At 36.6% G+C, this 21,823-nt stretch overlaps 1 protein-coding gene across 4 annotated transcripts in view; it reads left to right on the top strand.

The window, feature by feature from the left end:
* LOC145991066 (uncharacterized) overlaps positions 1-21,343 on the top strand; it is an 84,844-nt gene extending 63,501 nt beyond the window's left edge. For 3 of the 4 annotated variants that reach the window (XM_083126784.1, XM_083126783.1, XM_083126785.1), the window contains 8 exons: positions 4,729-4,823; positions 7,263-7,425; positions 13,600-13,874; positions 15,352-15,513; positions 16,895-17,042; positions 19,025-19,297; positions 19,461-19,522; positions 20,463-21,343. In XM_083126784.1, coding sequence (XP_082982910.1) covers positions 4,729-4,823; positions 7,263-7,425; positions 13,600-13,874; positions 15,352-15,513; positions 16,895-17,042; positions 19,025-19,297; positions 19,461-19,522; positions 20,463-20,591 — 1,307 coding nt within the window. In that variant the 3' untranslated portion in view covers positions 20,592-21,343. The remainder of the gene's footprint in view (positions 1-4,728; positions 4,824-7,262; positions 7,426-13,599; positions 13,875-15,351; positions 15,514-16,894; positions 17,043-19,024; positions 19,298-19,460; positions 19,523-20,462) is intronic. The other variant, XM_083126782.1, reaches the window with a different exon arrangement.
* Positions 21,344-21,823: the final 480 nt, after the last annotated feature.

Raw genomic sequence — 21,823 nt, 5'->3', positions numbered from 1 at the left:
AAATTTGTATATTTCCAAAATGTAAGATTTTATCAACGTTAAAGAAATAATTGTTAACTCAAATTAATATGTAAACTTTCTTTGTAAATTATTAATTGCCAAACTATGTATTTTTCAAATATCTTTCTGTTGTAATTTAGAGTATTGTAATAAGAAATTACCTAAAGACAGGTGTTCGAGGCTGGAACTTTGGGTATAAATACGAAGGAATTTGGTCCGTAAAGGAGGTCTGTTCTGGTGTCAGTCTAGGTAGAAGTGAATAGGTGCAAGCCGCTCTTCTTTAAAGACCTAGACTGGCCAAATAGGAATGGTCTAATCTAGGAAGAAGTGAATAGGTGTATGCCGCTCTTCTGTAAAACCTAGGTTAGCCGAATGGGATATAAGTTCCAATTTAGGAAGAAGTGAATAGGTGCAAGCCGCTCTTCTGTAAAAACCTAAATTGGCAATCTCGGGTGATAACTCCAAGTCTAGGAAGAAGTGAATAGGTGTATGCCGCTCTTCTGTAAAACCTAGGTTTGGGCCACCCAAGTTTGACCTTTCTAGTAAGTTCGAAATTATCTATTAACCATTAATCTCCAAGTTCCAGTTGCGAGTTACCTAACCACTGGCTGTAAACACTCAAGCAGTAAATAAACTTTTCATTAAAACTTCACGACGTTGGTTGGATTTGTTCTGCACCTACCCTGAAGATAGGTTTCAGTGTAGACCCTTAGAGACTCCATGCTCCCGACTATAGGAGTAAAGGGTGAGGAAAGTTGCTAGGAACGTAACAATATGTAGACATTTTAGGCGGAAATTGCAGGCTCTACCAGGATCCAAATCAGGGTTCTACCAACTGAGCCACCTAGTCATCCTTTACTTCAACCGATTTTTCGTTAAAATGTCTACATAGTACATGTCCCGTGTACATCAAATCGTAAGGTGTTGCCTGTATAGTGAACAAGCACAGAAAATATAGGAGAGAGAAGAAAACTGAGGAGCATTATCACAGGTTGCGGATAATTTTTCTGTAGTCAACAAGAGCTACTACTTCGAGGTGACAATGACAGTGGCCTAATAAGGGAGATTTCACACCGTGTCGCCTGAAGATTAGGTTTGTGCGGCCTTTTGTGTCGTTACGGTGTGAAAGTTGCTGTTGATTGGCCCATTCCAATCAACATGTATCGCGTGTCCCTTCGGTCTGAAACCTTCCTAAGTCTTGAAAATCCAAGTCACAAGGATGGAAAATAAGGGCCTTGTTAAGGTTAGGTGTGAAGGCAGGCAGACAGCACCCTAAAGGATCATATTCAAACCTGCAGGAAGAACGCATCTCCAATACGATGATAAAAACTTCTGGTGAGTTCATTTTAAAAAAAATGTCCGAGATAAAGAGAGGCGTGCCCAGGATTTTCGGAAGAGAGAGGGGTTACGCATACTATTTTTGGTGGTCAGTCCTGATTTTGCCATTTTTCCCTGTCTTTGACGTTCCTTTTTTTTTTTTTAAAAAAAAAAGGAATACTGGGTCAAATGGGGTTATTACCTCACCAACCCTCCCTTGGGCACGTCACTGGAGATAAATGAGTAAGCATTTGATCATACTGGGAGACGAAACATTAGATGTGTTGGGAACGGAAGGGTTTTCACTGTGCATTAATTATTTCGTGATCCACCTGTATTCGAGAAGACTTCCTTTGTTTCGTGCCGATATATGACAAGACAGCGGAAGCTGTGACAGGCATTTTTGAACACTTGTGAGTGCTAAGGCCTGAATCTGCACAATTTGTTGGGTTTCGGCTTTTATAAGAGCTGAAAAAATGGGAGGACAAGACACGTTATTGGTGTTCAGACTCGAATCAGAGAGTCATATTCGAGAGCTGTCTGCGTCCAGTTCGCAACCCACAATTTGAATCTCGCGTTGTCGAGTGGATTGTCCATCCCGTGCATGTGTAACAGCTTCGTAAAAACACTCAAAGATACCATAGATGTTTTTATGCCTGATGAGAAGAAATGGACAAACACACATACTGAGATGGTTCTGGCACACATTATTAATGCATGGAAACAGAGGAGTCGAGTGGTAAAAAATGTTCCGATTTCACGTTCTGAATAAAATGATAGCCTTACAGTGGCAACGATTTAAGGGATAGTTGCTCCCCATTTTTTATTTTTCTGCCTCAACATTATCGCCTCTTAATGTTAAGCCTTGGCTACCAAGAGAAAGTAAACTTTCCTTGCAACGCCCTCCGCACCCCCCCCCCCCCCCCCCGTTTTGGAACCCAATTGCCACCACTGGTCTTAAACATACAATTGTGAGGTTCTTACTATACCCATTAAAAAAATGGTGTTGAGCCCCCCCCGAAAGGAATTCCTGGATACGTGCCTGAGTAGTAATAATATAGCAACAACAACAATAATAATAATAATATAATGAAAAGTTTCTATGACTCATGGACAAGATATTAAATCTTACTCTGCCCTTCCCCCCCCCCCTCTCTGAGAAAATTTCCTTACAGGCACCCTTGCAATGGAGGGCTCCACTGTTCGATGCATATTATCCATATATTTCTGCGTGGTGTACATCGCCTCTTTGCCACTCTAAGTAGTTTAATGATGAGGATGAATAATGATTAGATATTCGAAACAGTGTCATCTAATCATGATGAAATTGTTTCGAATATCCTTTTTTTTTCTTTGGCAATGGCAAATTCAAGATGGTTTCGTTCTTTCTTGGGTCTATTTTTATTAAGGTCCAATAGAACTCCTACATGGGATTGTAGAATCTTCATTCAGTTCGTGATTCGTGATAGATATATATTAACATTTTTGGAAAACATGCTTCCATTTACAAAAAAGCATAATCTCAGTGGCGGATCCAGACTTCAGGAGAGAGTGGGTCACTCTGGATAGCTGTCGAAGATTTGGGTGCGCCACATCTTCAAATAAAAATGTGTTTTGATTATCACATTGCTGCTACCTAATTTAAACATGACTTTATTATCTAGCGAAAGAAAGTGTAATATTGTATTAAAAATATATCATACAGATTTAAATGTTGCATTGCAAAGGTATTACATTTTATGTTTATAGTTCCATGATGCAGAAGTTAATGGAGCACGCTCCGAAACAGAGATTCTGTAATCGAATATTTCAAAGATTCGCATCATATTCATTACTATTCATACATTTCAATTTTATTTGCATTACAAAATGTTCCTATTATTTTCACCGCCCGTGGCACAGCCCCATATATTCTGGTCTTGACGTATGCTTATTTTTGTTGCGAGTATTGAGAATATTAGAAATGTTCATAAATTATCAACTCTACCCACAATGAACTTTGCTCTCATTTTTTCCCTCCTTAATTTATTGGGCAAACTTACAAAAACGTGTCATCTTGATGGCATAGTGCAGAGATGGTGAAACACAATGAAGGAAAGAAAAATATACAAATGTGGACTGTATGAAGATAAACATACGTAAGAAGAGGCAGTGATAGAGAAATACAATATGGATGAGAAAATCAGCATGGAGCTTTCAAGAAATGGGGATGGGGAGAAAACACAAGTAGGAAGATATAAAATAGGAAATGATGAAAGAGAAAGTGGAGAAAATAAATATTTGGGAAAGGTACATGGCCTTTTTGGAGGACACTCATATGTCAACGTCTCCCCTAAACAGTACACCCTGGACAATGCATTTTACAGGCTAACGAGGCTCTGGTGCCTGGGTCCAGCCCAGTATTATCCTATGTGGAGTGTATGCACCGTTTTGTCTGTTTTTTTATTGGTTCACCATGACAGGCAAACCAGTGGTCGGAGTTGGGGAGAACATGGGGGATAACATAAAGCATCCCCTGCCAGGATAATTTGCATGAGTATCCCCTCACCTAGTATGTTGATCCCTGCAAGTATCCCACCTCATACCCCAAAACTCATCCAAGTATCCCCCGAGCTAGGAATTTCCACTTCCAGCACAAAAAATACAAATAGCTGTCCATATGTAGCTCCTGTCCACCCAGTTAAAACTTTTTACCACCACTGATTTAATATTGGTATACTGCACACTCTTCCCCTTATTATTTCACTCTTTTGGAGGAAATATGTGTGTGTGGTGGTGAGGGTAAAATAATGTACAGTATGGCCAGAAAAAAGTATGCCGAAAGTTGGCAACATTGTACTCAGTCGGTAACTTTCGGTATCTTCTTTTCCGGCCATTTGTTAGATTACTATACTTTGTGGTTAAAAGCTACTTAACTATGTTATTCGATTTCGAATTTTATTATACTGGTAACCTCCTCAAGTATCCTAGCATCTGTTCAGAGTGAGAATGTTCCATTCCCCTCCATATATATATATATATATATGATGAATCTATAACTTCATGACAGGCTAATGGTTTTGGACCATGTGAATAGCAAAAATGATATAATTCACAAAAATGCAAGGAGGTGATATATTGGATGCATGTCGTGTCTCTCTGATGAGTTTGGGGGGGGGGGGGAAACAAAAGGAGTCGAGTGACACCTCATTTGCAAAATCCATGATTTTTGAATAGGTGCATATTTACCTTTGACACTGAACAAATTTGCAATGTGTCGTCACATGAAAATCCTCATAGGGGGATATGTGAAAAGAATATTCTTGCTCTTATATAATTTTTTTGGATAATATTCTTCCCCTGTATATTATATTTTTTAATGTATGCATTCTATCCTGCCATGTAATTGAAGTAGTTATGTCTTATTCACAGTGTCTGAGGCAGTGTACAAGGAATATGACAAATTGAAAAACAAGCATGAAGTTGAGACTGGAGTTATGTACAAAGCTATGGAACAAGCAACACATGTAAGTGACTTTTTGTCTTGTGTATCTCAGTCGAAAATAGTTCAAACAAGTTTTAATGCTACATGCTAATTATGTTATGTACGTGTGTTATATTCCTTCCTACAGCAGTTAGTCAGCCATGTAGGTAGGATGGGAACACAGCTCCTCTAGAAGTATTGTCAAGCCCTTGTGGCATTTTTAGCAGTTATGTAATTTTACGTCTTTTAATCCAAAACCTTTTTACCCAATCCTGGATTTGTTTACTTCACAAAGTATTTTATGTGCTGATTAAAAAGAAACCTGAAGAAGCTGAGTGTAGCTCTGCGAAACGTTGTTTATAAGATTGTTTTAACAATGATACTCACTCACATAAATGTTTATTATATATTTTTCTTTAATTATAATAAAGTGAGTAAATGCATTATCTTAAAATGTATGTGTGTGTATGTGTCACAGGGTGGTCACAGAGCGGGCATACCTCCCCCCCTTTATTTTCGACACTACGATGGTAATAGTCGGATTACTTGATATGAATACATACCTGTGTCATTGATTAACCACCTCTGGGACTTCTTGGAGGCCCTTAGGAACATATTGAGGGGAACGTCACCGCTCGGAAAAAGATCTTATTCACACTTGCATCGCGAACTGTGCCAAAATATGGTGCAGAGTTCGACCATGCTATGAAAAAGACTATCTCCATACCGATGTTTCAGACACTTAAACCATCAGGTATGTGTTCATATCAAGCATTCAACCATAACCATCGTAGTGTCGAAAATACAGGGGGGTATGCCCACTTTGTGACCTCCCTGTAGATATATGTTTTTTTATAGAAAGGCTTTTTCTAATAAACGGCCCTGTAAAATATTTAAACAGTTTGATTAAAGCAAATAAAAAATATATGTAAATATATATTTTTCTGTTTCTGATACTGCATATATGAACCTATAGGGTCTACCAATTTGAACGTCAGATCTTTAAAATTAGATAGAATGAAAACCACAAGTGATAATGACATATATTTTATTTTATTTTGAAGACCAAACAATGGCATTATGTTTTGAACAATATATCATTCAAATGTCCTCCTCTGCTTTGGTGGGTGGAATGGATTCTGAATGTCCAATTTTCCAGCACGTTTGCAAACACATTGAGCAGTATAGCCTCAATGGTTTGTTCGATGTTCCGTTTCAGGTCACGAACTGTGAGTGGCTTAGTCTCATAGACCTTAGATTTGACATAATCCCATAGAAAATAATCCAGGGGGTTAGGTCACATGATCTTGGTGGCCAAGTCACATCACCCTTTCTGCACAGAACTCGTCCGGGGAACTTTTCCTGCAATAATTCCATTGTTGCGAGCTGTGTGGCAAGTTGCACCGTCCTGTTGGAAAAACACATTGTTGATGTCAAGATTTGCCAGTTTAGGCCACAAAAACTGCACCAACATATTCCTGTATCCCTCCCCATTTATAGTCACATGCCATTGGCCCAAAAACCACACCACACAGTCACTTTCTTAGGATGAAGTGGTATGTCCAGAATCACTTGCAGATATTCATCTGCCCAAATTCTAGTTTTGTTTGTTCTGTTGGTCAACTATGTTGACCATAAATTCCTCTCAATGCACGAAATGTCTGTCGAACTGAACACGAATTTTGATGATAAATTTGAATAATTTCTATACGTAATTGCATTGTGTATCTCTCCATGATAACTTGCCACAGACTACTGCACACAGATGTCACAGTTCCATCTCTTCATTCCGGTCAGTGTTGCCACAACACTCTTTCAAAGTTCTGACGTTCAAATTGGTAGACCCTTTACTATGGAAATGTTTGTTGAGAGTGTTAATGAAACTACAATAACTTCAATAACTTTTCTTCCAATGAAAATGAAACATTCTGGGCATACTCTATAATTGTAACAAAATAGTTTTATAGTCTATGTAGTTGTATTTTGACATTTTTTTTAATGATAGTTTGCAAAATATCACCTGTCATGTTTATTTACATTTTAATGGTATTGACACTATTTACGGTGATTAGTATTTTGTATATTATTCTACACAAAATGTTTGCTATTTTTTCCCATAAAAATTATTGAATTTTAAATCAAGAGAAATGTAAGTGTGTTTACAGTTTAAATGTTACATTTCCTTTCGTATGAGCTTCACACCATCAGTACATATATTTTGTATCCTTTCATTTTCTTTCTTAGAGCATAATATACACCATTAAATGATTACAGGATTAATGTAATTTCACGACGATTCTGTTACCTACAAAATCCTTTTTCACAAAAATCACCTGATTTAAATGAATCCACCTTGCTAACTATATATTAGGCAAGTAAATAAGTGATGTAATGAACCATAATTTCTATCCAATCGTTTCATTATTGTGCTTGTGGCCAAATTTATATTTTGTTTAATTAATTTAATTTATTCAATTTTCAGTGGTACAAAGAGAATCGGGAGCTGAAACGAAAAAGTGCTGTATTGATGCAAAAGGTCCTTGAAGTCTCCCCTAATGGTGTAATTGACATTGATGGTATTGATGGAAGAGCATCACCTATTAAGGAAGATGAAGAATTGGAAGGACTAAGGAACAGTGTAAAAGGCAAATATTTTTATTTTTTATTTTTTGCATTCAACAGCATTTAGGTTTCCTTCAGAACACTTGTTGCTAACCTTTACATGCCTGCCAGTTAAGTATTTATGCAGGGTGTGTCAGTAATGTTTCTCATACATTTGAGACATGGCAGTCTCTAAATTGCCATCATTTATTTGATTACAGAGGAAAGGAAAAACCTTTGGTTCATGACAGTTGTTAAAAGAAATAACTGCCAGTTTAATATTCCAGCAGACTAAACAAAGTTTTAAAAAAAAAAGTAGAGTTTAAATACAGAAATTAGCATGAACGTCTGCAGGATTTCTTCCAGGGAGGAGCAAGCAAGGTATTTTCTTTTTCAGGGAGTGGCAAATGAGGCACATTTTCCCCAATTTATAGTTATGCTCTCTCAAAAAGACACTGCTTCAGTCTGAAGTTACACTGCTTTGCAAGGCCCTTGTAATAATTAACATGAATTACTGTGACTGAAATTAAATTATATGTGTGAAACATAATTTTAGATTGACTTTCATTTTCCACGGTGGGGCATGATCCTTCCTTTTCAAACGTCCATGGAAATCAGTCAGAACTTAATAAAACTTGTATATAATAATAATTGTTATTGACTACATTATTATTGCATAATATTTTTTGTACGAATGGTTTTGGCCCTCCTACAAAAAATCTTGGCAACACCCTTATGAAAGTTCAGAAAGGGGAGGCAAGTGCAACAACACCCACTTGAAAAATAAATGATAGTCTAACATTCTAAGTTTCACACAGAATTTCAATTTGAAGTAGTGGTACAAGGGAAAAGATGACTTGCATTCCTCCCCACCCACCCCACCCAACAATGAAAAAATCCTGTGGATGCCCATGAGCAGCCCTGACATAAGAACATTAAGCAAATATATGAAATCTTTTATATAAGTAGCATAATTGGGGAATTAAGAAAAATGATACTACTGAATAAGAATATATGTATGGTGTCAACTAGACACAGATCCAGAAGGCGATTTTTAGCTGGAAACAAAATCAGTTCACCATTGTCTAGTGGTTATTGTATCATACTGCTACCTACATTTGGTGCAAGGTACATAAATCTTAATTTTAAACCTTAGCTAGAATATCTACAGGGTAGGGTTCTTTGTAGACAACGAAACCAGACAGGATTGCCTTCCAATGGAGACGTTTAAATTGAGTATATTATTTAAACACAGGATACATGGAATCAGAATATTTACATGATAAGCTACGTTCTTCTATAATTCTTATTTACAGTTAATTTTAATTTCAATATGCTTCTTATTATTTCTTTTCTTGAATTGTTTATTCTTCTATCTGGCCTTCGTTCGTAAGCTATGATCTGGATCTGGACTTCCTTCTCAATGGAGGATCTGGACTTCCATCTTAATGGACTTTCTGGACTTCCTTCCTAATGGAAGGTCTGGATCTGGACTTCCTTCTCAATGGTTTCTCTGAACCTAGACTTTCTTCTTAATTTCCTTCTATTTCCGCTTTTCTACAATTTGGGAATTCCTTTATCCCTTGTCCAGCTTTTCCCTTAAGCTTTGGGAATTATACTAATTTTCTCCCTTGAGGCTGCGATTGGAATAGGTACAACCTAGTGTGTACTCCCTGCCCGGTTCAAATCCGGGAACTTTTCTAATGTTGGAAGTGGCCTCGGCACCCACCCAGAATCGAATAACATGGGTACCTGGGGGAAACCCTGGGGGGGTACCGGTGGTCAGAGGCATGGTGCTGATCACATCACCCCCACTCATGACCAGATCAAGAAAGTGTGGGGCGTTAGCCCCACACCCCCTATACGCCTTCATGGCATGGTGCTAAGCACAAGGGAGCACTTTACTTTTTTTTACTTATTTTTACTAGTGTGTACTTGGTGCCAAACGACTGACATGTGCATCCAAGTAGGTGCCACGGCTGAAACGCGCAACCAAAAGTGCTGTGTTGCATCGACTGGAACACACCGCCACTGGGGTAAACAAAATTTCCACTATTGGAAAGGTAAATCAAATCAGACAGATTCAAGATCTGTTCAAAGACACCAATTTGTAGCAGTGCTTTGACTTCTTTAGTTTTCTGATCAATTTACATATGATCAATAGTTTGATTTATGAAGTATATACATTAATTTATTTCTTTTATATATATTCTATTGTTTTTCAGCTTTCCAATTTGCTTTGTTCTTATTTATAAGGTTATTCACATATATTATGCTAATTCTTAATCTTGCATGCCTGGTGCTGCCATCTCTATTCCACTTTGGCAAACTGTTTACATTATTTGTTCCTATTGGGTACGTAACAATGCTAAAGTAGCAAATTGGATAAAGTAGCAAACTATGATGGAATGTTGGTTGATACTATTTCAACACCCAAATTCACTCACTCTCTCATTCTCTTCCTTTCTTATTTATCAAGGGGTCCTGGATTTGATACCCGGAGGAGGTCCATAGTGGTTCGGATCCCATTTCAAACTATAGGTTCAGTCCCAATTAGCCTATCTAAAGTGGACTCAAGAGCCATTATTTTGAAATTCGAATAAAAAGGGGATATTTGGATAGTTGTATTTTTTGATTTGCTTGATTTTTTTATATGTTGAAGTAGCTCATGAGAAATGAATATTGTGCAATTTTGAGACCTTGAAAAATTTTTCCGTACGCTAATGAGTCATGTCTTCGTTTTGGTATATTGGTTACTCTAGTCACCGCTAGAGGTCTCGAACTCTCTTCCTTGCTTACGTGATTTGGTTCCCTCCCACTTTCGAAAGTCCTTGGTACGTCACTGTATATAGAGCTTAATCGAGCTTTATTTTTAAGCCCACTTTATTCACAGGAAGGCTAATCGGGATTGGGAACTTGCAGTTTAAAGTGGGATCCGAACAACTTGTACCTCAACCTTGCATCAAACTCGGCACCCCTTAATTACAAGGATGCAACGTTACCACTATGCTATCCATCATAGAAAGAAAAATGAAAACTGTCCCACTACTTGTCAAGACATGAATGGGCTGTTCCATTTGGAGCAAAGAAAAGTAGGAGAAAGTGCTGTTCCACTTTTTGATAGGGGAGGAAGTGTGATAATTTACATTGACATTCTTAACATTTTTAAACTTTTTTTTTCTCGAAAATGGGACGAGGCCCCCAAAGTTTTTTTCATTTCCATGTGTTAGTACATATATTCAGCTACAAGATGGCATACTTCGTTTATTTGTTGCTTGATGCTGTTTGAGATAAGTCTAATTCTAAAGTTATGGATTTCGCAATTTTTGAGTATTCAAAGTGTTATATCTGCTAACAGCATCAATATCCAAGTAATGTGGTATATCAGGTAGCTTGTCCTAATAGTGAGCTTCAATGCCCAGTTAACAAATCTTTGGGTACTGTTGCTTAACCAAGATATTAAGGGCCGAAAACAGGCAAAAAGGCCAATTTGGACCCTCTTTGTTGCCGCATAACAATGTCCCATCAAAACAATTCAATGTATATAAGCAAACAGTCTTTTATTAACAGCATATCGAAACAAAAGTTTGGGATTTTGTTGATTTCCAAAGATACAGCACTCCGAACTTACTCATGTTTCCAGCGGTGTATACTTGGGTCATCTAGGTAATTGCAGATGACCCGGCTGTATTTCTTTTTTTTTTTTTTTAAAAAAAAAATATATATATACACATTTCTTCACAATATTCTTCCAAACCAATTTCGATGCATACATTTCTTTGCTTCCATCGCGCGAATGCTTCCAACCTTTTGCCGCTGAATGTTCGGGAACCTTTCTCCAGCCGGTGGAATGACTTCAGGGAATCTCACCCTGACATCATTCCTCCCGCTTCCCTGGCGAGGAGGGAGGAGAGAGGAAAGAGGGGGAGGAAACACGGCTTCTCAGGCACGGTGATTTCGTGCCCAGGGTAAGCTCCTTCTTGTGAGAGTCCACCGGTCGCACTCTCAACTTTCAGAGCCTTTCCGTTCCCTCCGCTGAACTAGGGAAAACATACCCGGTAGAGTGCGAAGAACAGGAAAATTGAATAACATGGGCAAACCAATTCTACGCTAATTTTCACTTTACATTTGCTTCTGTCTTGCTGATTTCTGTTACGTGAACATAAATTTATCAAAAGGAAAAAGCTTAAATATTGAAGATGAAGCAAACTAAAATAAAATTCAAAGCTTAAGCAATTAAAGCACCTATATACTGACTTCCCCCCATCCTTGTATTTACAAAAATAGTGATTATTTCTCTTCTCTAATCTTCAAAAGCAGCCAGAACACTTCTTTCACTGAATTTTTTTTAAAGGGTTGCTATATTCCGCCTTTTCAGATTAATAGTGATGAAGATGAACGAATTAAACATAAAATGAAAAAACACATCAGGCACGTAGCCAGGTGGAGGACTCGGGGGGCTGAAACCCCCCTCCCCGAAATCCTACAAATATCTAATTTAAAAAGTGTATAGTGGTAATTAATTTTACTTCATTAGCAGGATTAACCATAATACGTTGTCATAATCTGAGATTCATCATCAGGACTTCTAACCCCACTGTTTCAACTTTATGTGGCGGCTGCTAATAAGGGATGATCCCCATCCCGAAATAAAATTCTGGCTCTGGCCTGCAATGATTCGAACTTTTAAAACCTGTCATTTCGAGCTCGGAAAGGGATTTTTTTTTATCATTCATAGGAAATTTCATTCTGAGCCAAGAACACAACAACAGAAGTTTGGCACGTGAAATTGAATGTGTGTAGTCGTTCTTTTCGTGCTGTGCTTCGTGTTTATTATTTATTTAGGTGTTAGTGTTTGTCGTGATAGTGCTGTGTTAAAGGGTAATGGATGTGATACAAGATTTGCTGGTGAAACCTTTTGGAACAAGATCTTTTCAGAAGAAGTTGCAAATTGTTAATACAGGTAGGCCAGTGTCATCGCTTGAACTTATTTCTACACACAAAGACAAAAATCGGGAATATGTGAGGCATTTTCGCAAGCAAGTTATGACAAAATACCATGGTTGACAGGAAGTATTAGTGTTAATAAGCTTTGCTTTATTGTTGGCCGTGCTTACTTTTCGGGGCTGAAAAGAATGTATGGACGCTTGGCGGATACTGTAATCTTTGCAACGCTTGTGCCAAACATGAAAAATCCAAAAGTCACATAACTTCCTTTGTTAAGCTGCAATCTTTCGCACAGACACGTATTGACGTGCAACTGGACAAACAGCGTGCTTTGGATGTGGTACGGCACAAGTAATCTGGTCCTGGAGTAAGTTGAATTTTGCACTTAAATAAATATTGCGGGTTTTTATTTCACTAGTGCAAGTCTTTCATTTTATATTTCACAGGTTGTTTTTTATAGCTTTATAATACGGTCTTGTTTTATTATTTGAAATTCTACACGTATATTAAACTGCAATAACGAGAATTAATTGATTGTGGTCGTAGCAATAAGACAAATATTCCGCCACAATATTCCTAAATCCAATAAGGATCCTGGATCAAGGGTCGGAGATTACCCACTCGTTAGAACCAGCATACGCCACTGCATGTTTCACTTTTTATGAAAAATGGACGGTCTGACCTTGAACTTTGACATTTTATATAGGGGAGGGAAAAAAATTTCAAGGTCTAAAAATTGCACAATATTCATTTCTCATGACAGACTTCAACATATAAAAAATCAAGCCAATCAAAAAATACAACTATCTCACTTTGTTCGAATTTCAAAATAATGGCTCTTAAAACAACTCAACTCAACTCTTCCTTTTTATCTCTTCTCTGTCTTGTTTCTTTATCTTGTTTCCTTATATTGTTCTTTCCACGTTCCTCTCTCTCTCTCTCTCTGAAAAATTTGAACTCTGATATAGCACTTTGGTTATGAACAATATTACTCATTATTATACCGAAGTCTTTGGCACTTGGAGTGGGTGATCTCCTGTCAAAGGGATCCACTAATATTCTAGAACTTCGTGCTGATTTTTCGACCACATATGCATATTAAGGCACAGAGAATTTGTACATATTGCAATACAACACGATTTTCAAGACATTTACAAATTCAGAGGCAGAAGTAGAAGTTTGGTCATGTTTTAGAAACACAATATGACAAACTGTAGTATCAGAAGTAAAGCAGTTTGAACATGTACACTTTCAATTTCTTTATCTTGCAGATCTGAGTCAAGAAGTAGCCCGGCTGCAATCTGAACTTACCATGGTTCAGAGTTTGGAGTTCGAGGCCCAGGAGCAGCTCATGAAGATTTCCTCAGAGCTTGAAGAGGAGCAGACGGCAAGGAACCGAGCAGAGCAGGAGCTTCAAGAGTTGAGGACAATGAGAGAGAATTTCATAAATGTGACAAAGATGGTGGCAGAGGAAGTTACGTCACTGCGGAAGCAATGTGCGCAGGAGAAAGAAACTGCAAAGATGCTCAAGACTGAAGCCGATAAGGTGAGAAAGGTCTTTGAATTAGCATTGTCATGCGTTTCAGTGACATGCTAAATCTTAGGGAGCTTTCACACCAGTTACAAGCAACAAGTGACATTCAACGTGGAGGTTTCGCGCCGAAGTGACGAGCAACTTGCTGAGCAAGATTTTAGCTCATTAGGCACACAGATCATTTACTTGATGATGTGTGCTCATTGATCAAAATATCAGTTCCTTTGAGTAATCTGAAATAAATATGACTGCATCAAGGGGGACAAGATTTCAGTGATGATTATAATAATATTAAATATTGAAATATTATAATTATTGCTTCTCAAAACAATGACCAGGTGCTTATGAATTAGAAAAAAAAACATTTTTCACAAAACGTGGTTCTAAATTTTCTTTTTCGCACACTTGCACAACTTTCCAAAACTACAGTGTATATTTGGAATAAACCACACTTCCATTATAATACAACTACAAAAAGTGGAAAATTATATTACTTTGTTACTTGAACTTTCTCTGTAATTATGCTATATGGCAAGACGTTAATCACTAATATTTCTTCATTAATCTTCACATAATTTTCTCCTTACACTTTGTCTCATGAGATCGAAACACAAACACCATATACCCCCCAATATATTTTGTGGCTAAAACTTGTGGCGTGCAAGGTTCAAGTATGGTCAGCAAGCAAGAGAGCTGCTCTCTCCCACAAATGCTTACTTGGCTGTCAAGTAGTTGAGCGATCACGTTGCTCGTTGAACGCTCAGATACTCAACGTGCCCCTGAATAGGCACTTTCCCTCCATTCTATACAAAAACCTTCATTGCACATGCACAACCAGCAGACTGATGAGACATGGTGCATGCTATTGAGCAAACAGCTCAGGATGCATTCACATTGTTTTCAAGTGACAGGTGATAATTCTCACTTCAGGCCAAAAACTCCGTTAAAGCATAAGCATTTTATAACCTTCATGACTACAAGTTAAGTTACTCTTTTTGGAAAGCACAAAGTTTTCATCACATTCTCTTTATTAGTCTGAGGATGATGCTATTTATAATACTCTTCTAACTTGAGCATTGGTAAGTACACCGTAGTTTCTGGTGTGTGGTGGCATCCTTTTATGTCACTTAACACAGCATGCTAAGATGCCACTGGTCCCATGTTTGAATTCATCCTCAACTTCGAGATTAGCCAACAATGGAAGAAAAGCAAACTAAAATAAACCAATCAATCATATCTCATTGATGACATATTCCATCTCTGATCGTACTTTGGAAAGAAAATTTTAAAAAAAAGTATTTTTAGATGAGAAAATACATTTAGTGATAGACCCATAATCTTGTCGCTGAAAGTTGATCGATGAAACAAGTTTTAAATTTCTTGTTCCACATGACACAACATTTAAACAAACTATGAACATTGGTATTATTTTCAAACTTTTTTTTTTGTTGTTCCATTATATTATATTAAATGCATTCTCTATTTCCAGGCCCAAAAAGAGCGCAATGTGCTGGCACATCAGAGTAACCTGTTACTAGCTGAAGTTACCCCAGACAGCAAACTAATAAGAGTCCTCCAAGAGGTAGAAACCCTGAAACGGTCACTTGAGGAGGAGAAACAGTACCATGAAGATGAAATACGAGAATTACAAGTAAGAACCATTGTCCTTCTCTGGTGCATCTTCCAAAAGCACACTGGAGAACTCTGTAGGATAGCACTGTGAGGACAAAACAGGGTGCAAATTTACAGGGGGGGGGGGGTGATGCTAGACACTAGTATCTGTGGCAACAAACACTTAGATTTTCATCCCTGCCAGAGATGATTTTTATCCCCTTCATAACAATTTCATCGTCAGAGTTAACCTTGAGGAGATGAGCAGGATATATACTTTGTAATACTTGAATTACAAAACAATATATTGATTGTTACTATTATTAACAACTGGAGTTGGAAAAAGTCCTTTGTTTCCCTCAGAGTATTATGGGACATATCTTGTAAAATAGGCTATAACTCCTCAACCACCACTTTTTGCTGATACATGTAATAACAAGAACAAAAAAAAACCACTAACAACGTGAGACAATTAGGGATCCAATGGGAAATATCCAATTTTCAAACTTTCTCAAATATTATAAATATTACTTTCAAAAATGTTGGACAATTCCACCCCACCCCCCTCAAATTGGGGATGGGCATTAGATATCCTCAAAGAGTGGTCTTTCATTGTGCTTCCCTCCAAATTTGGTCCATCCAGAGTGTGAAGATTGAATCGAAATTCAGGAATTATATCTGTAAGCTGGCAACTGCTGCTCATATACTTTATTTTTCCCTATTTTCAACAAAACTTTGCATATTCTGTTCATCCACTGGGACATGCATAATTCAAATTTCTTTGCTGCATTTCAATTTTCTTCTTTTTCTTTTAACTGTCATTATTGAGAGGTACAATGTATAAATCTTATCTCCACTAAAAGCATTGTCATAAAAAAGAAAACCTATCTCCATGACAATTAGTTCTAGAGCTACATAATTTTTTTGTACGTCTTGAAAGTGTTTGGCCAGAAAAGGCTAACACGTGCACAAGGCTCCAAAGGCTAGAGGTTAATACTGCATCACAAATGTTTTACTTTAAAAGTATGTCTGTTCATGATACAAGTATAGTTTTATGCTTTCACACATAATCCCGACCTCCATGGCAGAGTGATTAGAATAGCATACTACGATACCAGGGAATATCTTTGATCCCTTCATCAACCATATCATCATCATAGTGGTTTACCAAAAATGGCAGAAAAGATACTTTTGAATAATAGAAATAGAATTCATTTACACTTCTTAAAAATAAGTTTATTTTAAAACCTACAAGTCTCCTGATTTGCCCTTTTATATTTGTTCATGACAATATCAGTTACTTTGTTATTTGTAAATTTTTATATAGTGGTATGATTTTATTATATAACAGTAAGAATTGTGCACAGGTCCATATTCCTACATAGTGCGAACTGCCTTCCACTAATTGTTTCTTTTTCCAGGAGAAGCTTCTTGAAAAGGAAACCACAACAATGGCTGTAGAGGCTGAACTGATCGAGGAGAAACTCAGGATTACAGAATCAGAACTGCAAAATGCATTGCAAAAAGCATCGCGCGCAGAAGATAAGGTGATGGAGCTGGAAGTCAAAGGTACGTATGTAATCATCATTGCTTATGTGAAACAATAAGCTCAAAATAATGATGCAGTCATTCACACTTAAAGTAAAACTAAAATTGGACCCTGATTTTACATTCCCAGATTGTTTATTTGCTTACATTATGGGTTCAATCCTCATGGTCCCAATAAAGCCATATACTGTATTTCACCGCATAATTGTCGCAGATTTTATGCCAATTTTTTCTGAAAAAAAGTAGGGTACGACCATTATGTGATGCTTATTTTAAAAAAATGTGCTGGTATTACCGGTACTTAAAATCATTTATTAATAAACGGACTTTGGTGCAAGATTAGTATGCACGGAATATTCGTGAATATATGCTAACGATGAATTTTCCAAATTAACGCACATCATTTTTTTGTGACAGTTTAGCAAACATTAATCCTGTCTGAAAAAAATGTTAACATATTAGTTGTTGTTGATTTGTACATTACAGTCGAAAGATTAAACTGGAGAAAATTCACTACAGTGTTGAGAAGTACGGAGTTATAAAATTGAATCCTTGGTGTCCAAATTCTACACTGCTATAATTGGTTTCGTTATCTGAAGCACTGATGTGATGATTACGCGATGAAAGGTTAGGAACCAATTTGTGGTTTGAATAAGAAGGGTGCATCAATTACATTGTGAAATACAGTACATATTATAAAAATTTCCCAAATTGTACATTTTCTCATTTTTTTTTGTCTTGGGCTCCTTGAAAAATGTAAACTTGAGGCGCTACTGTACATTATTTCTCCTATTATATGAAAGAATCTGTTTTGTTTCGAAAATATTTCATTTGAAACCCTAAAATTTCGGTGTTGATGCAGCATCATGTGGGCAACTGGAAGTCTACTAACAGGCTCCTGTCAAGAATGCCATCATTGGTGGGGGCTTGATGCCCTGACCAATGCTTGAAGTGGAAATTCTTAGCCAAAAGGATGTTTGGCTGACCCTTGTGGCTAGCTGAGGGATGTTCATATGGTTTAACATGGTGAAAATGATACAGCTGAGGAAATACTATCTGCTTTCATCCACATTCACTTTGAGGAATGGATTTCACCACCAGTCACTTAATGAAAAAGATGCTTTGCAGGCTTGGACTTGCAAACAGCCATTACACCATGATGTTTTAAATCAGATTTATCAGTTTTGGTAAAAGTATAACTTGAATGATATATAAGCCTAATTGAAATTCTAGCTGCGGCTCTGCTAAATGATAGCATAAATTCGGATCTGGTTACCAACAAGAAATACATTTCCAGGAGATTTTTTTTTTTTGCATCATTGTTTATATAAAAACATTACGTGATTAACAGTTGAAGCAAGTTAATGAAATAATTTTTTTGTAGACATAGAATGTTGTTGTATCTCCTTTTTAAAAAATTGAAAAATAATTTTCAAACAAAAATAACATAAAGAAGAGATCAATGACTTTATAGACATGGAATAGAACCAAATTAAAAATTCTCAAAGCATTCATGAGCTTGCAAATAACAGGTCATAAATATCCAACCTATTTTTAAGCCATACATGTAAATTAAAATGTTAAATACATATTTATAAAATTACACTAAATCATAAAATTTCAATCTGATAGGTAAGGACGAAGGATGTTGTTATTTAATTGAATAATTTTATAATTCATTGTGTGGAAAAACCAAATCAAGTGTTGTCTTAAAAAAAAAAAAAACTGGAAAAATGGCCAACTCTGCAAAGACAGCAGAAATTATTATTTATCTGACACAATGCCTTATTTTTACACTTTGCAAACTTGGTGAGAACATTAAATAGTGCAAACAATAAGAACTAGCATTGACAATTTGGAATCTATTTTCATGGGCTTTGAAGTAAGGAAGCAACAAGTTTTCACAATGTTTTGTAATGAAGTCATAAACATTTTGTTTGTTAAAACAACGGCTATAAAAAAGTATCAAAAATCAATTGCTGATGTCTATTTGACTTTTTCAGTTAACAAGTTGTCAACAGAATTAGAAGAAAGGAACAATGAAGAACCAGCACCACCACCTCCTCCATTGCCCCCTCCTCCCCTTCCATTCTGCACACCACAACCGCCTCCGCCACCACCTCTGTGCATTCCGCCCCCACCACCCTTTCAGAACCCTGTTCTACCTGACCCCACACAGGTGGAGAAACCAACCAACCCTGTGGCTGATATGGCCACTATTTTGGGCATTCCGAAGAAACCGTCTTTACTCCAGAAGACTCAATCTGTTCAAGGAGGTAAGTCCCACCATGGTAAATTTTTAAAGAATATATAATTGCAGTGTGATTTGGATAACAGAGTATTCATTATAGATGAGTCAGAAATACTTTGTACAGATACTAACATTCTTATGCTGCAGCCACACCAGAAAATGTATTAAATCCCTTTCTCTATTTCAAGGTTCAATAGATGACATCATCAACCAGATAAAGGGAGGACGATTCACGCTGAAAACTACAGAGGTAAGTTAAATACTTGTTTTTCTATTGAATAAAATTTATTCAAAAGAATTATTATTTAATAATTTTTACTTTGGGTCACTTGTATGTGAAAATATGAAATACAATACAATGGATCAGAAAAACAAGATGATGAAAGTTTTGTACATTTCAGTCAAACAAAGGTCAGGATTCAATGGGTTATTTTACTTCACTTTTCTACCTTTTGGCCAATTGCAATGATGAAATTAATGAACAGACACTTGCAAAGAACGTCTATGCCCAGGCCATGATTCAAACCTGGGACCCCTGGCATTGTAGCACATTTTACTAACCACTCTGCCATGGAGCTTGATACAAACAACTGTTGGATTAGTAGAAGAAGAAATAAAGTGTGCACTGAGATGGATATGGAATTGCTGTTGAGCTAGCATGGCAAAAACAATACAAGTACTCAACAAATTACATATTACTTCTGAATATACGAGTCCTGCACTGTGGGCATGCGGTAAAGGTATTATGCTCTGGCCTCCAGCTATGGGATGCATGCAGGTTCAAGTTCCTGGGGAAGCATAACAACTTTTCTCATGAGATTTCGGCCTGTGTATGGGACAGGTGGCCACTCACCATTTGCTAGGATAAGGGGAGCTACAAATGAGTAGCATAACCTAGTCATGGAAACCTATGACAACGACTGTGGGTTCGTCATGGTGACCACACGTCACTCATAACTGATTGGATGATCTCCCAAGTGAGGCTGGCATCTATAGGCACGCCTCACGGGCTGTTGAACCACAGGTTATTTATACATTATTTTATTCTGAATATATGATGTACTACTGAAAAATAGGATTTTATCAGATTTTATGATAAGATTCTGAGCTCGGCACATCCAACATTTGAACATAATTAAGCTCAATCTGTAAGCAAAGGTAATCTTAATATATGCATTACTTTTTTTCAGAGGCGACAAGAAAAGAAACAGGAAACACCAGCACCAGTTTCGGAACTACAAAATATACTGAGCACACTACGAAGGCGTCCAAGGAACTTCCCTATGCGATCACCTCCAGCAAACCAAGAACAAACATGAACATTTCTATGTTAGTTCGATGTTCACTGTTAAACACTTGAAATGGTTTCCTGTGTTAAAATACTGATGTGGAAGATAATCCACAAAGTCTCCACATTCTGAACTGTTGTGCATCATTATTTTATTTAAATTCATGGAAGACTGTTTTGGTAGTTTACCTTCCACTAATATTTTATACATTTTTATGTGTCATAGTGTATTATGTTTGCCTTTTTCATAAAGTGATGTAAAGCAATTTGTTGTGACTTGCATACAGTTTATGCTTTTTCTATTTAATTATATTTTTACATGCAGGAAAAGAAACAGTTTTTCAATATTTCACTCTGAGGGTACTGTGATTCATGTGTATTCATTGCTATTGTAGATCAGACCACTAAAAATATAAATAGAAAATACACTAAAAATGTTGTACTAAATTGTGTAGTAACAAATTATCAATACAAAAAACATCAAGTATCCAGAGAGAAGTACTAAAAACCATACTTTTCATACATACGTATTTTAATCTGAGATAATGTAAAATAACAGAGAAAAGCAATCAAGTTATGGTTGTATTTTTTTATTTGACTATTATAAAGAAGTTGTTATTAGAGCTGGTACACCTTAAATTATTGTTCCAGTTTGAGATGTTAACTATACTGTTAATGGTTGATAGCCTTATTGTGTGATAGTGTACATACATGAAAATAAAAAAACAAACTAAACACAATATATAAGGTTACTTTCATTGCACATAGTTAAAAATAACAATTCTGTAAACATTATTTATGGAAATATGTAAACTATTAAAATGTATGAAATTAAAGGACAATCATGAGGTAGCTATTTACGTGATTAGTAACTAGAAATTTAAGACTGTTTTAGAATTACCCAGTATAAAATTCCTATGCTTTATACCCCTTACTGTACAGCATAACAAAGATAAGGCAAATTTGATTTCATTTTTGAATCTGGACAGCTCCCAAAGCAGTGTTTTTAAATAGAATACACACAAACAGTGTGCGTGTATTCTATTTAATGGTTATTTTAAAAACAGACCTCGTTTTGGGGTCATTTCGAATGTGATGGAATGAAAAATCAGAATTTTGTCATTTGAAAGTAGCAAACAAACATACGTCTATTCATTTTAATGCAGGATATGATTTGAAGGGGAAATAGGAGGGATTCTCCCACTGTTTTCAATCAACAAATCTCTGGTTATGAATGACACATATCAACCAGGGATCATTATT

This window comes from Lepisma saccharinum, chromosome 8, assembly GCF_977018435.1.
Source record: "Lepisma saccharinum chromosome 8, izLepSacc3.1, whole genome shotgun sequence".
Taxonomy (NCBI): Eukaryota; Metazoa; Arthropoda; class Insecta; order Zygentoma; family Lepismatidae; genus Lepisma; species Lepisma saccharinum.
The sequence above is the reverse complement of the archived record's forward strand: the minus strand, read 5'-3'. Positions and strand labels throughout refer to the sequence as shown.